Here is a 15,740-nt window from a genome sequence, read left to right as displayed (position 1 = left end):
AGGGAGACACGGACACCCAACAGGGGCTGTAGAGGTGCTAAGGGAAAGGACACGCAAACCAGAGCCGTAAAAACTGCACCAAGGGTCCCAGCTTGGACACCAGCCACTGAGGACTCGGAACTGCACGTTACAAAGGGCCTGAGGGCAGGGGCTGTGCCTGGGGTTCCCCCACACTTTTGCTTGCTCCCCCCACCTGAAGGCAAAACCAGTGTACTGTCTGAGATCAGGGCCAGAGTGGGAACTAGGTAGAGGAAGAGAGGTTACTCCCTACCGGCACATAGTCAGCCACACAGGGACGATCCAAGTTGGACATATTTCTGCCAAAACCCTGCCCTCGGCTGGACCCCTCCCACCACAAGCATCTGGAAAAGCCACCCCAGTACCCAGGCCACTCAGAAGACTCACCCTTCTCTGTATCCTCTTTGCCATCTTCCTTCCCCTCCTCTTTTCCCTCTTCGTCTTCTCCTTCCTAGGACACAATTTCAGACAGTCAATGTTAAAGGCTGTGCAGTTGCTCCTAACAGCTGTTAAGTGACAAGGCCCTGTACCAGGCCAGGCATAGAGCCAGGCGCCTCATGTCCTCCCAACAGGCCTCGCACAGAGGGCTCACTCGGCCATTTTCTGAAAAGGAAATCCAGCCTCTGGTTAGGCGGCCTGCCAACAGCCTGTGCTCTCTACCAGACCTCCACTTCCTCATGCTAATCACGCCTGCATGCAGAGATAACTCAGGCTGGCCTGTGGTTCTTCTGAGAGGCCTGCTCTGTGGCACAGGGACTCAAGCAGCCCACTGTTCGCAGGCCTCACCCACAGAGAGGGTGCAGGGCTGGGGCCACTTACTGCTCTGGAGCCCTTCTCCACAGCCTCAGCGCCTTCAGGGCCCTCTGCAGCTTCCCCCTCTGTGCCTTCATCTGAAAGGTAAGAGGAGCAAGCTCAGCGCAGGAGTCCCATGGGGCAGAGGGCAAGGGTCATGGGCCCAGCACCCAGGCTCACCGTTGTCCGAATCACTGTTATCGGAGCAGTCCGTCCGGGTGGCTTTGCTGTCTGGCTCATCAGGACTGCCGCATTGCTTTCTCTTCTTTTTCTTGGTCTGGGTCAGAAAGGAGGAGCCAGGTCAGGGTAAACAGCTTCAGGCCCTTCACTTTCTCAATCACAGACCAGGAGGGCCCCCTGTCACTCACCCGGAAGTCAGCCGTGGTCCAGGTCTTCCAGGTCCGCCTCATCTGCTTCATGCCATTGCCAAACCCAAAGCCAAAACGGGAGCCACCTGGGAAGGTGCCCCCGCCACGCATGCCCTGGAACATGCCGTACTCAGGGATGATGTTCTGGGAGAAGAGGGAGGGCAGCCGGGAGGCACCAGGCATGCACTGGCCCCGGGCCCCCATGGGGTCTTCCCACATGCGCCCATAGCCCGAGGCCATCGGCCGGCCACTCCGGGAGTCCCGGGCCCAGCCCTGAGCCCGTGGGCCAAAATTGTCGCTGCCACGCATGCGGAACTGGTCGCGGTAGGCATCGTATTGGCCCTCATAGGCCATTTCCATATCAGGGTCAAGCTCTCCGTAGTCATAGCCTGACCGGTATAAGTCACGCTCGCTCAGGACGGCCCTCGAGTCACAGGCCTCGTAGGAATCATACCTGCAGAGGCAGATGACAAGCATCAAGGGGGCCTCGGGTCCCCTCACCCCTCTGCTCCTGCCTTCCAGCAAACCTGCCCGTTCTGGGGACAGAAGACCCACTCCAGCACTACCCCAGCCCATCACAGAGGACCAACATTCAGAAATGCCAACTTAAAAGGCTTCTCGGGGCAGACTTCTAGAAGTTGGCAGGTGCCCTCAGCTCACATCCCCAAGCCTGCATATGACCATGCACCAGCTTTCAGACCCTAAGAGGACTGACTGCTAGGGTAGAGTAGGTCTCAGGAGAAGAGCGGGCCCACAGGAAATGTGTGTGTCTGTGGTCACAATGCCCACGGCTGCTCCTCGAGGGGCAGAGCCATGCACCCCAGCATCCGCAATGCATGGGCAATCCAGCACATCAGTGTTTTGTCCACCGGGGCTGGTAACATCCAAAGGAAACCCCCAAACCCCCTCACCACCGAAAACAAAGAGGAATACAGGACGTTTGCTGGTAAAGACACTGCAACCTTGCCCAATGACAAGAACAGAACTCTTATGAGCTCGTATCATCCCTGGAGCCCAGGACAGGGCATCACAGCCTACAGAGCAAGTGGGAAGGCAAGCCAGGCGTTCTGACTGTGGAATCAGAGACAGCTGTTCTAACCTCGGCTGCAGCCCACGGGCCCAGACCCCACACGTCTCTTTGCCAAAGCTTGGTAGTTCAGATGCACCAGCACCAGGAAAGAGGAGGCCAGGGCGACCCAACTGCCACTCTGTCTCTGAACCCTGCTTTCCCGCTTTAGGTTGCTGTAAGACGGTACACAGGCAGCTGGCACCAGAGGCAGTGTCAGCCCCCCCACAACTGCCCGCCATCGGCCAGCCTCAGATCTAACACCATGACTATCAGGCACAAGGAGAGGGGATGTGCTGGGCCTCCCCCAACACTTTTTGCTTGCTAGAGAGCCCATGCAAGCAAAAATCTCCTTGGCACCCTCTGCCCCCTAGTACTCCTGGAGCCTCACTTGGCCCTATCAGTGTCTGGCCAGGCCCCTCCTTACTCTGGGCTCTCTCCCATCTGTCAACTGAAGCCATTAGGCCACTTCACTCCATCCCGTGGTAGAAATCCATGTGCCCTTCTCACTGAAACCTCTCACTAGGGCACAAAACTCCTGGGCCAGCACCAGATCAGACAAGGACAAATCCGAAGGCAGATCTGAGTGGAGGCCCAGCTCCTGCGTGCCTCTGGGCAAGAGGTACGACCTGCGGGCACTTCACTTTCCTCATCTACAAAATGAGGCCATCAACAGCTCCCCACAGGGGCACTTCTGAGGCTCAACAGCTACACATTTATAAGGCACCAAAGGGTGGCCAGGACGTGCCCCCATCTTTCCTGTGCCTTATGTGGGATGGCCCAGCTTGCGGTGCTCAGCTCAAGGGCTCACCCCATCCTTTATACACAACCCAAACGGTCCTGCCCTGACAGAGTGCAGGGTGCAAAGTATTGCAAGGACTTCAAATGGCTGTCTCCAGAAGGAAGAGTCATTCGACAATGACCCTGAGAAGAGCCACTCAGAGGTCACAGTGAAACCAGCCCAGAGTGGGCTTGCTCGGCCCTCTACAAGCTGGAAAAGAGGCTCACCACCAGGCAATGGGTGAGGATGGAGGGAGGATGGGACACAAGCCAGAGAAGGAACGTGAAACAGACCCTACACAGTCTCTGGGAAGCCCCAGTAGCACAGCAAAGAAGGAGAAAGCAGACAGATATAACAGGAAGTTCAGAAAAGGGAGACTGCCAGGGGGCTGTGGGTGACCCTGCAAAGCCTCCGCCCCTAGGCTGGTGCCCACTCACCTTTCTCCACCTGAGCCGTACACGCCTCCTTGTATCATGTCTGTCTCCAAATGCGGCACCATATCTAAGCGTTGGTTAATTCTGGACAAAACGGAATCAGCACTGGCACTACCCATGGCACTAGGGTTTGCATTTGTGTCAGAGTTAGGCATTTCCCAAGAGTTTGAAGTGGCCATACCATACCCATAGTTGGTGGTGTTATCCTGGCCATAGCCATAGCCATAACCATAGTTCTCGTAGCCTGCAATGATGGAGACAGAAAGACAGACAGACAAAATGGAAGGGGCGAGGAGAGACAGACACACACAGAGACAAGGACACCTTTGGTCACAGAGACAAGCCTGGATCTTAGCCACCCAAGGCTGGATTGGCCCAGCCTTCTGGGAAGGAACAGCCAGCCCTAGGGCACCTCGAACCCCCAAAGGCAAGCCCCATCCCGAAACCTTGGTTAAGCTGCACAGTGGCAGAAAAGACTCAACCAGTCCAATCCCAAGGGAGAGAAGAGTGATCACGGGAATAATACTTGCCTCTGTTTGTCCCAGAGTTCCAAGTTCCATATCCTGCAAAAAAGTAAAAGGGCAATTATATCTATAATTGCTTACAGTATAATGAGTCTAATTCCAGCATAAAAACAATGATTCCTAGAACCTGAGCGGAGGCTGAACCTCCCCTAACTGAGAAGCCTTGAGCTTGAGAGCACTATCTAACTGACCCAGGCCACATGGTGCCCTGGTGCCCGATCTTTTGTGGCTCTGACCATCTGCTATTTAAGGAACCTACCCCCTCAACACTCTTAGGGAAGGAATTTGGCTCCTATATGGCTTCCGTAATAAGTCAGAATTGGAAGACTACTCTGGCCCTTGGCTAAGCACCAATGAGAGGAAGAGGTAAGCAGTTCCGCTGCTTTACACTGATTCCTCGCTGTAAAAGAAGCTCAGCAAAGAGCTCATATCCACTCCAAAATCCTGTCAATCAGATCACCCGACAAAGCCATCTGGAGCAGAGAAACTGACCACCCTAGTCCCTCAAATGTCTGCCTTAACAGGGAGAACCATCAAGCCCTTGAATTGTGTGAGTGCGCTGCGCGGGAACACATAAGCAGAGGGAAAGACAAGACACCACCCTTGAGAAGAACTGATGAAAATACAATCTGGATTATAAACTAAATGTACTTTGAATTTTATTATAGCACATAAGAAAAATTCTTTCCTTCGAAAACATAAAGCCATTGAAAAGTGACCAAGTGCAGAGCCAAGGGCAATCTCTGAGTCGAGCACACACAATTCTCTCCCAAGGAAGTGTATGAGAACAGGTGACCACTTCCCCAGTGTTTCTGGTGGGACCTCAGAGTTGTCTCCTATTCCACAGTGTCTACCCTGCAGACAGGCAGGTCATGCTTGTTCCAGAACAGAGAACCAAACCTCAGCGAGACGGCAGTGTGATGAACAACAGAATCCAGCCATGGGAAAGCAAGAGTGCATACACTGAGACGAATCAGAGTGAACATGCGTGGGTGCAAGCTGAAATCCTATACTCAGGTTTCCCCTCGATCTACTGCACAAACCAATAGGGAGACACTGGAAACCAGCAAGGACCTGGAGATGAAACTAATGAACCGTGGACATGCTAGAGCTCACAAAGCAAAAATCCTCTACAGCTGGGGAAACCAAAGCAGGAGCTTCTCATTCGTTTGTTCATTCAACGATTACCATGCTCAGAGCACACAGAACAGAGGCGAGCAGTCCCAGGCACTCCTCAGGTCCAGAGCACTGTGTGGTAAAGCAGACCCTAAGTAATTAGAGAGCAGCAAGGGACAGCAGGTGGAGATCATGCAAAGAGTGAGTGGTGAATGAGGCATTCAAACAGGCAAGAAGAGTGGCTGGCATAGCCACACAAGGAAAAATGCACACTTAGTCCCAGCAGCTAAAAGGGTCTGGCCACGTGGCTGTCTGCAACCAGGACACTGGACACTGGCTATTCAAAAAGAGACAGGACTGGGAGACAAAGGCAGCCCATCGGGGCTATGCCTGAGTCCCGAATACGGTGTCCCTACCCAACTCCAGGTTTCCACTACCGAGGACTTGCCAGAACAGCAGAGAGGCACGAGGAAAGGAACAAAATATGTGCAAGATTTGTGTGCAAAACCTACAAAACACTAAAAAAAAAAAAACAGACATAAACAAATAAAGTGACATACTGTGTTTGCATACTGGAAGGCTTAATACTGTTAAGATTTCAATTCCCCCAAACTATAGATTCAAGACCATTCCACTCCAAATCTCAGGAGGAATTTTTATAGAAATTGACAAACTGATTCTAAAATTTATAGGTACAAGCAAAGAAACAAGAATATCCAAGTCAATTTTGGAAAAAGAATAAACCTAGAGGACTCATATTCACAAATTTTGAGACTGACTATAGTGATCAAGACAGTAAGGTAGCAGAGGAAACTTAAGACATGCAAATCAATGAGACAGAATTAGAATCCAGATACAGACCCACACATATACATTCAATTAATTTTCAACAAAGGTAAAGAAGAATCTTGACCTATATTGTATACTTGGTAGAAATATTTACTCAAAATGGATCACAAAATAAATGTAAAACCTAAGACTATTAACTGCTTAAAAGAAAATCTTGGTAGAAATATTAATTCAAAATGGATCACAAAATAAATGTAAAACCTAAGACTATTAAGTGCTTAAAAGAAAATCTTTGTGACCCTGGTTTAAGTATAAATTTCCCAGATACAATTGGGAGGACTTCCCTGGTGATCCAGTGGTTGAGAATCTGCCTTCTAAAGCAGGGGACATGTGTTCAAACCCTGGTCAGGCAACTAAGCTCAAGTCACAAGTAGAGAGGCCCATGTGCTGCAATTACTGAGTCCGTGTGCTCTAGAGCCTGTGTTCTACAAGAGAAACATCTTGCAACTAGAGAAGCTCCTGCACTGCAACGAAGAGTTGGTGCAAATGATTAAAAAAAAAAAAAGATTGGGATTTTCCTGGCAGTCCAGTGGTTAAGACTCAAGTTCAATCCCTGGTCAGAGAATTAAGATTCCACATGCCACACAGCACAGCTGCAAGATTTTTAAAACAAACAAGAATAAAAGACTGATGAACTGGACTTCACCAAAAATGAAGGATTTGTGTTCTTCAAAAGACACTATCAAGAGAACAAATAGATAAGCCCCAGCCTGGGAGAAAATATTTGCAAATGGCACATCTTGTAAAATGCTTTGGACCAGAATATATAAACCTGAGGGAAAACGGTTCAAAAAAGATGTGCAATTTGGGATTATGTCTAATGAAAAGGGTTGAGGTAGGGAGGGCAGGACAGAGAAGCCATGCAAACAAAGTTTCTCTTCCTTATGAACTCTTTGATACCTCCTTACTCCTTTTCAGAACATTTTCTTAAGTCTCCCTCTCCCCTGGGACAATCTGACAATCCTTCAGGGAATATTACTTATTTCCACTTAATCAGTGACTCCTGAGAGAATGTGACTGTAGACTCAGTCTTTCCCTAGACCTTGGCAGTAAAACCAATTACCCATCTCAATAACCAAGGCAAAACCCTTTGAAGAAAGCTCCTTCATGACAGAGAACTAGGGTCATGGTCACAAATCACTGAGAAACAGCTTTACTGGCAGTTCTGGGTTGCTGAGAGACACCAACAGAATATCTATGGATCCTTCTGAATTAGAGATTCAGTGTGTCTGTCCACAGTTGAGAAATCAATGAAAAAACTTTCTCTCAACCCTGTGTGTGAGGAGCCTGCCGGCCTGACTATGTCTCTAAAAGCCATCTAGATTCAGACGCGTAGCCTCGCCTACGCTGGAATCTCATGCACTACCCTGGGTTAAGTTAATGGCTCGGTTTCTGCTCACACCAATCCTTTGGACTTTGGCCACTCTCCTCCCCAAACCCTCCCTCGAGGGGATTTATGGAACCTACATCTTTGTCACAGGCCACAAGTACTTCTAACAGTTTGTCAAAGGGTCAAAGGAACCAATCATATACAGCCAAGAACTCCAGCTTGCTGAATAACAGACACCTTTCCCATAATTGCCCCCGAAGGGCAATTCTAACCCCTCTGTAGCTATTCTAAGAGCCCACCATACCATTTCACACAAGTTTGCATTTGGAAAAGACAGTATGACAGCAATGTTAAAGGCTACTAATAAACCAGTGGATTGCTCTGCCACTAGAAAGCAGAGCACGCACCCTCCAGTTCCCAGGGGCCCACACTTACCATAATCACAGGTGGGCTGGGCGCTTGTGTCTGAGTACGTTGACTGCAAAGTGGTTTCAGATCCCTGGACAAAGCCTAAATATATGTACAGTGTGGTTAATTTCTCCAAACAAGCCACATGAAAATGATCTAAGACTACCCTTCAATGGAGACTGCCTGGCAGACCCTCCCCTCACTGGAAAGCCACCAAACTTTGGGTTTATGAACACCTCCAGAACATATCAACCAAAGGAAAGGCAGGCTATGTTTAACTTGTTATGTCAGAAGATTGGATAAACATTTTTAAACCTTTAAGCCAGTATCCTGTATTGATAAATGGGTACCCAAATTATTCAGGTAAATGAAGAAAACGTTTACATCAAATCACTGAAAGGTGAGCTCCAACTCAAAAAACAAAGGGGGTTAATTCTGAACAATGTTAAGGTAAATAATACCTATTCTATTCCCCCAAATCTAAAGCTTATGTATTTTTTTCATTTTCCCATTAAAAAAAAAAAGTGTATTACAATTACCTCCTAAATGTAATTACTTGGGGTTAGCATGTTTACATGGAACAAGTATTATAGATTATACATATAATGTCCTATCTTCTCAAATCTTATACTATTTCTCAACTTCTAATGAATTAGTACCAAGTAAGGAAAATCTGAACTTCTACCAGAAACTACTGGTCTCAAATGCTGATTATCTTTTAATCTACACTTTTAAAATATTTCTGTAAAATATTTTTTAAGTGATTTGCCCTTAGTACTGAAATTATGACATAAGAGGCAACATTTGCCCGTTCCCATCAAGAGCCAACTCGTAACCTAAAAATTAAAGCCAGCACCTCCAGTAGCTTGCTCACAATAAAAGCATACACCAAGTGTCTTACCCTGAGCAGGCATTCAAGTATTTGTTGCCACTCTTTCTAGTTCACTTCTTTTTTCTTTTTTTTTTCTAGTTCATTTCTTAAGACAACAGCAGCAAATATGACAGCAACAACAGCCAACACTGAACAAGTGTTTTTCCCGCAGGATGCTAAGAGGTTCATCTGCATTATTTCGCTTCATCCTCACCACAGCCAACAAAAGGGACAGGGCCAAGATCCCTTACCCTGTCAATTCCAAAGTCCAAAAAGGTCTGAAAACCAAGTGTTTTCCTCAAATGTGGTGTCAACATGCATTTTAGGCAAAACTGACCCATGAGGACATTCTTTATCTTTCTTCATTTAATTACAAGGTGCTGCCCCAGACCCCACTGCAGGTGTCATGGAATGTCCTTTTAAGCTAGAATTCCAAAATACACCCAGCTCCAAGGGTTTCAAATAAAGATCAGTGGATCCACACTTTACTTCCCAGAGGAGGGAACTGAGACTGGGCACTGGGGAATGAGATAGCTGGTGACAGAAGTATATAAATCCAACATTTTCTACATTCCCTAATTAAAGAGGGTACACTGGAATGGATTTCCTCCAGGGACCCAGGACCTTCCTGAGATGCCTAAATTGTAACCCTGATAATAACTGTACACAAGAAACATTGAACGTAATCTAAAGAAGGTTCACCTGTGGGGAAGGCTCCCAGTGTAAGTACCACCTTACACTGGCCTTTTCCACTGCTTGCTCAAGTAGCTTTAGGAAACCTGTTTGTTCAGCAATAGTGCCACTGGCAAAACAACTCCAGACTTTAGGTAACGTGGTCTGAATGTACTGCAGCTGCAACTAACCTACCACAAGCTAACAGGAATACACACTGGAACACAGTATTAAAGCTACAGAGCAAAAGATCTATGTATATTGAGGGGAGAGGGCCCTGATTCTTCCTTGAGAAAAAGGAAAAATAATCCATCAATCCATCAGACCTTCAGAGTTCAAAGGCAAACTCAGCTCTAGTTCCGTCCTCTCTACATTAATATTCTGTGCCACAACACTGCCCCCAGGGCAGGACCTTCTTTAGCCAGTTATGCTCCAATTGTGAACCAATTCTTATCTGGCTGAGTATGGATCTTGTCTTGGTTCAGCTTGATTTTTCAGCTTGATTTCAGAGAGGTTGGTATCTTTTTTTGCTCAAAAACACACAAAGCTTCTCAATTTTATTCTTTTCCTATGTTTTTTAGAACGGGATTCTTTGAAGAAATAATATTAAGTGACCAAAAACTGGAAGACAATAGGAAAGAGGTTAGGTTGCCGCCAACCTCTACTATCCAGAGAAAATCAGCCTCCAAGATGGCCTCCAATGATTCTTGCCTTCTGACATCATGTTGTCTCTTCCCAAATAGAGGGAGGCAGTTTAATCGAAAAGATATTATAGAAATGACCCAGTGCAACTTCTGAGGCTTCCACCTCATTCTCTCTCAGATTACTCACTCTTACTATAAGACAGCATATAGTACTCTAGTAGGCCTGTGGAGAGCTCCAGATAGTACAGAAATCAATAGCCAGCATCAACCTGTCAGGCACATTAGTTTGAGTCACCTTCAGCCCAAGTTCAGCCTTCAGATGATTAACGTCCCAACTAACATCCAAAATGTAACCTTATGAGAAATCCCAAGCCAGAGCCATCCAGGTAAACCACCTGTGCATTCCTAACACAGAGAAAATATATGAGATGATGAATGTTCCTATAAAAATACTGGTGGCATTTCAGACTTTTGTTTAAAGATCTGATTCTGGATTTTTGTCCTGTATTTCTACTACTCCTATCTTCCTCCCCTTAGTGGTAGAGACAGAACCTTGTTTCTCAAGTATACATTAAAAAAATTAGGTTAAAAAATTAGATAAATTATCAAAAAGATACATTTTAAATCACCTTCTACCCTTACTAATAATGATAACATTTGCTTTAAGGCTTCCAGAAATTCTCCTTAAAGGCAAAGAGAGTTGTCTAAAATGTGGCATAAAATGCCTGACATTCATTCATTCATTTATTTACGACAGCATCTCCTGACACGTGGTGTCTTAGTTCCACCACCAGGAACTGAACCTGTGCCCCTGCAGTGGAATCTTAACCACTGGATTGCCAGGGAAGTCCCTCTGACTTTAGTGGTCTGCTTCTTAAAAGGCAAAGTCACACATTATAAAGCGACTGTGGTTTTCAGTTGGTTAAGATCAAGGGAAAACTAATCATAACCTCATTAGCTTGGCTACCTCACTGCCAACCCAAACACAGAATTATAGCCTACAAGATATGGAGCTGAAATTCAAACTTGACCATCTGTAACCTCTATACATCAGTTTCCTTCTCTATAAAATTAAATGGATCATTATTAAGCTACCCCACAGCACCCAACCAGTCATCCCCTGGTTTCTTCAGCAGTCCTGTCCCTACTAACCACAGAACTGTCTTCCAGTTCTTGATAAGATTTGGTGAAAAGGATCAGTTTTCAATTCCAGATATGTCAGTATCAATCCGACTGACTTCCCTGGTGAATCAGAAAAGGTACACAAAGGCTAGTGCAGGGTTGCTCAACCTTGGCACTGCTGATGTTTGAGGCCAGATAATTCTTTATGGTGGGGCCACCTTGTGCACTATAGCATGTTTTAGCAGCACTCCTGGTCTCTACCCACTAGCTGCACAGGTAGCAACTCCCACCCCCAAGAAGTGACAACCAAATACCACGCTTCAAACTTTGCCAATGTCCCCTGGAGGGCAAACTTGCCTGTGGTTGAGAACCACTGGGCTAAGGGATGGTTGCTTAAAAAAAACTGGAGCTCTTGCCAAGCTCCTGACCTGGAGGAGGGAGGGCTAACACTACCTTCTCGTCTAAGGCCAATATACAGCTGCCTATGGAGCAGCCCCAGAGGCTCAGATTCCACTCTAAGTCCTAAACATTCCAAGTAGAATGCAGCTTACCCAGCAACCACACAAGCTCAAGCCTGTAAAAACCCCCATTAACAAGGGAAGCTCTTGGCTGAGAAGTCTCATCAGTTATTCCGAAAGCAATCCCAGACCAGCCTTTGAATTCATTCAGGGATGATTTGTAATCACCCAGGCATATCCTATGGCTCTCTCCCTTAGCTCAAGACCCACTGATCACCTCGGGCTGATCGCTTAACAGGCCAGGCAGCTCCTGTCACTAGGTCTTTATATCGACGGCCCCCTTGGCCAGATATCCCTAACTCCCACTTTGCATTCAGGTCTCTACTCAAATGCTCAATGCTCTCCAGAGGTCCCCAACCACCCCACGTAATAGAACAAGGTCCTCAAGGTACTGACTACTCCACAACACATACTACGTTCGTTTCCCGATTATGATCTGCCCTCCTCTATAAAACACTTGAGGAATTCCCGTCAGTATATTAGTGTCTATTCAACCCCCGACGCCACGATGAATTTGACAGTTGTGGAATGAGTTAACACGGAAGCCAGCCATTCTTCACAAGACTCAGTCCCTAAGGACGCGAGGTTCCCCACTCGGCCCAAACGCTTCATTTATTTATTCACCCACCCACACCCCCCTCCCCCCCCGCGGTGGGGGGCTGACGCCTCTCCCACCCTGGGGCAGATAAAGGCGAGGAGGTGGGGCGGCCAACCGCGGTATTTGCAGGGAAACTGCGCGGGGGACAATTACGACTGCAGCCGAGTCCGCAGATCGACCTGAAGGGCCGAGGCCTGAGAAAGGGCGACCTGAGGCGACGAGGGCCCAGGGGGCCGGGCCAGGAACGGAGGCGAGAACTCGGGTGCCGAGACCAAGGCCCACCGACACAGGCGACAGAAGCCAAAACTTCGGGCGGTTGGGAGCCGGGACTCAAGGTGGCTAGCACAGAGAACTGAGACGCCGAGGCGTGAGGGGCACGATACTGAATGGCGCCCCCGGCGCCATTTTGTGACCGCAGAGAGGGCAGTGTCCAAGCCCCGGGGGAGGCACGGACGAGCCCGGCGCGGCTCCGGCACATCCCTATCCCTCTGCACCCGGAGCCCGACCCCCCTCCTCACCAACCCTGCCGGGCCCACCTGTGTAGCTCATGGCAGCAGCGAAAACTGCACCCGAACAGTCTGGCAGCTACTCCACGCGTGGGACGCCGCCGCGTTAGCGGAGACAATCCCCCGAGCCCCTTCTACACACAACTAAGCCCCGCCTCTCGACAGCATTGGCTCGCGCCGGACCCAGGCTTCACGCCTGTTGGATAGCCTTGCTGTCCATCTCGGAGCCTCCTTAGGCCCGTGGCTGAGGGTTCTGCCAATCTCACGAGAGCCCCGCCCTAATCCCGCCTCCCGTTATTTTGAGACCATGCTGATTGGCTTAGAGGAGACGGCCTGGAGGTGGACTCCCGCAGAGTTCGAAGGGGCGGAGCTGCTCACTACGGAAAGACCTGAGGCCCAAGCGCGGCCAGGCGGGAAAGGCCTGTGCCCTGGAGGCCCGCCAGAGGGAGCTGGGTCTACAGGGCAGGGCACTCCTCCAGTCCCGGCTTTGCCGCGGGGGTGTTGTGCCAATCTACACTCTCCTAACTTCCCTGGCCTTCAGCTCCAAAGCGAACAAGGTAAAGCCATGTTGGAATGAAAATTACAGCTAAGTGCCAAACAAGATACTGGGCACAGTTTCAAATATGTGAAATAACATATGTGAAGAATTCAGTCCGGTGCCGGGTGACCTAAAGAAATGTTACATTTTGTTATCCACCGTTACATAAAGATAACAGATATACAGCATGTTTATATCATTATATGTAATAAATATATTCGTATTATTTCAAATGCTCCATTGTATCTGTGAGGAAGTTGGTTTTTCTTTTTAAAAACTCCCATTTAAAAAGATAAGAAAACTATGCATGAGACAAGTGCTCGGGCCTGGTGCACTGGGAAGACCCAGAGGGATCCGGTGGAGAGGGAGGTGGGAAGGGGGATAGGGATGGGGAATACATGTAAATCCATGGCTGATTCATGTCAATGTACGACAAAAACCACTACAATATTGTAAAGTAATTAGCCTCCAACTAATAAAAATAAATGAAAAAAAAAAAAGCAAAAAATAAAAAATAAAAAGATAAGAAAACTGAAGCTTGACATTCATGACTTCCTCAGGGTCCTTGACACTTGAGTGTTAAAGCTGAAACTACCTGCTCTAAACCCTTCTGTTTGTTCTAGACTTCAGAGATCCTACAGTAAGAAGCACAGCCAGGCTCCAGCAATGTATCCTCAGCAGCCTCTTTGGATGTGTCCACTGTCAAGAGTCATCTCATAGCTGCTAGGAGACAACTTGAGGGAGCTGCAGACACTGAAAATTGTGCTTAATGTGTTTGTTTGTGACAATTCATCAAGCTGGGTGACTTGTACTTTTTTGTTTGTTTTAAAGTATGCCACTATTGACTTTTTGATATTAATCTCTCATTTCAATGGCACTTTTTAAAGTCTGTATCCTTCAGAGAAATATGCTGAAACATTAAGAGATTAATTGGTCTGATGATCGTTAATTCAGATGGAGGAGAGCAGCACATGGAGGGGCTGTAGCTGAAGAGACTGGTCATGAGTTTACAGCTGATGGGTAGGTGACAGTTCATTTTACTATTCCACTTTTCTGTGCTTAGAATTCTCCATGAAAGGTTTTAGCAACTCCTCCAAACCTGGGCCTATGCAAAACTTGGCTGCCACGTGGGCCAAAGTTCGCAATGCATTGAAAAGCTCCATATGTGAAGTACATGAAGTTCTGCCCAGTGTGCACTCCAGTGTGGGGCTCATTTCAGTGTCACCCTCAGGGATGCCTGCCTGCCCTCCAAACTAAGGCATGGCCCCAGGACACCTCTCCTGGATCGCATAGCTTCCTTCATGGCATGTACCACAGCCATATTTTACCCTCATATGTCGACTTCATTAATATCTAATGCTCTGCCTCTGAGACTAGTAGTAGAACTGCTTACGAGAACGTGACCACAAGTTTTAGGGAAAGATCCCTCTGTGGCAAGAACAGCATTCAACCCTTTCAAGGACTGGCCCTTATCATGGCATCACTGTGGGTGGCACAGGACCTACTTTCTAAGTTCTTGTATAGTTTGAACTTTTGCTTTACGTCCATCCAGCTTACATCACTTTTTAAAACTATCCATTTTTTTTTTTTTTTAAAAAAACCTATAAAAAGCTGAACGAGGCCTTTGGGTCAGATCTCATTCCAAGAGAGTCTCTACCAACTTTCAAAGTCTCACACAGGCCCAACCGCAGCATTGGTTAGACATGAGTAGTAGAGGCCCTCCCCCGGCAGGCAAGATGTGTATCCTGATGTCATAGGAGCAGAAAAGCCAAGTGTGCAGGCCAAGACCACCCTTGGGGGGTGGGGTGTACGTACTGTCACAGCTTGTGAGTCCCCCCTTCCCAGGCAGGGGCATGGTTGGGGGCCCAGGATAATGGGGTTGCAGTAGGAGAGGCCTCTGCCCCAGGAGGTCATTCCGACTTTCCAGCCCCTGGCTGTGTTAAGTGAAAATAATGAGCTAAAAAATCACATGCAATAAACAAGGAGCAGCCAACAAAATCTCTTAAAATCTCAGAAACGTTCAATAAACATTTGCAGAATGAGAAAATAAATAACAACAAAAAGGAGCCAGCAGCTCTTTTTCCCCCTTGTGTTAGTTGGGTTCAGGGTGCGTGTGTATCTCCCCACACAGGTCACATGTCTTGAAGGCAGGGCGGTCCCAGCAGCTGTGCGCTTGGCCCTCCCCCCACCCCCACCCCAGTGAAGTTCCCCACACCCTCAATGGACAGCTCCTGCCCTCGGAGAGCCCTTCAGGCCTCAGTCACAGCTCAATCCTGGCTCCCTTCCCAGACCAGCTGCCCAGAGCTCTGGTTCCTCTCCTTGGCTCATAGGAGCTGCCGCACCAGCTGGCCAGAGTCCCACCCGCCGCCCCCTCCCCCAACCACCAGCTATGCCATGGAGGGCCAACAGCTGGGAACTTGGGCTCATCCCCAGACAGGTCTGGTGGGCTTGGCGGCCAACAGGAAAACCCAGGGCTTCCAGGGGCTTTTGGCGGAGGTGGCTTGATCCCAGCCCTGGCTGCCAGACAGACAATGCCAGCCTGTCCACTCGACAGAAAAACACAACGCTGGCTGCCTGCCCCGGGG

The 15,740-nt window shown here is 48.2% G+C and overlaps 1 protein-coding gene across 5 annotated transcripts in view; it reads right to left on the bottom strand.

The window, feature by feature from the left end:
• Positions 1-12,769, bottom strand: part of AKAP8L (A-kinase anchoring protein 8 like) — a 30,977-nt gene extending 18,208 nt beyond the window's left edge. For 4 of the 5 annotated variants that reach the window (XR_009694039.1, XR_009694040.1, XR_009694038.1 and 1 more), the window contains exons 1-8: positions 12,648-12,769; positions 7,714-7,788; positions 3,990-4,022; positions 3,463-3,703; positions 1,179-1,632; positions 991-1,087; positions 838-908; positions 406-469 (exon numbers count right to left, since the gene is read on the bottom strand). Coding sequence is in view for 2 of the 5 variants with exons in the window: in XM_061150012.1 (XP_061005995.1) it covers positions 406-469; positions 838-908; positions 991-1,087; positions 1,179-1,632; positions 3,463-3,703; positions 3,990-4,022; positions 7,714-7,788; positions 12,648-12,660 (1,048 nt within the window). In the remaining 3 variants the exon portion in view is untranslated. The remainder of the gene's footprint in view (positions 1-405; positions 470-837; positions 909-990; positions 1,088-1,178; positions 1,633-3,462; positions 3,704-3,989; positions 4,023-7,713; positions 7,789-12,647) is intronic. The other variant, XM_061150013.1, reaches the window with a different exon arrangement.
• Positions 12,770-15,740: the final 2,971 nt, after the last annotated feature.

Source organism: Dama dama, chromosome 9 (genome assembly GCF_033118175.1).
Source record: "Dama dama isolate Ldn47 chromosome 9, ASM3311817v1, whole genome shotgun sequence".
NCBI classification, from domain to species: Eukaryota; Metazoa; Chordata; class Mammalia; order Artiodactyla; family Cervidae; genus Dama; species Dama dama.
This window is presented reverse-complemented; position numbering and strand designations above follow the sequence as displayed.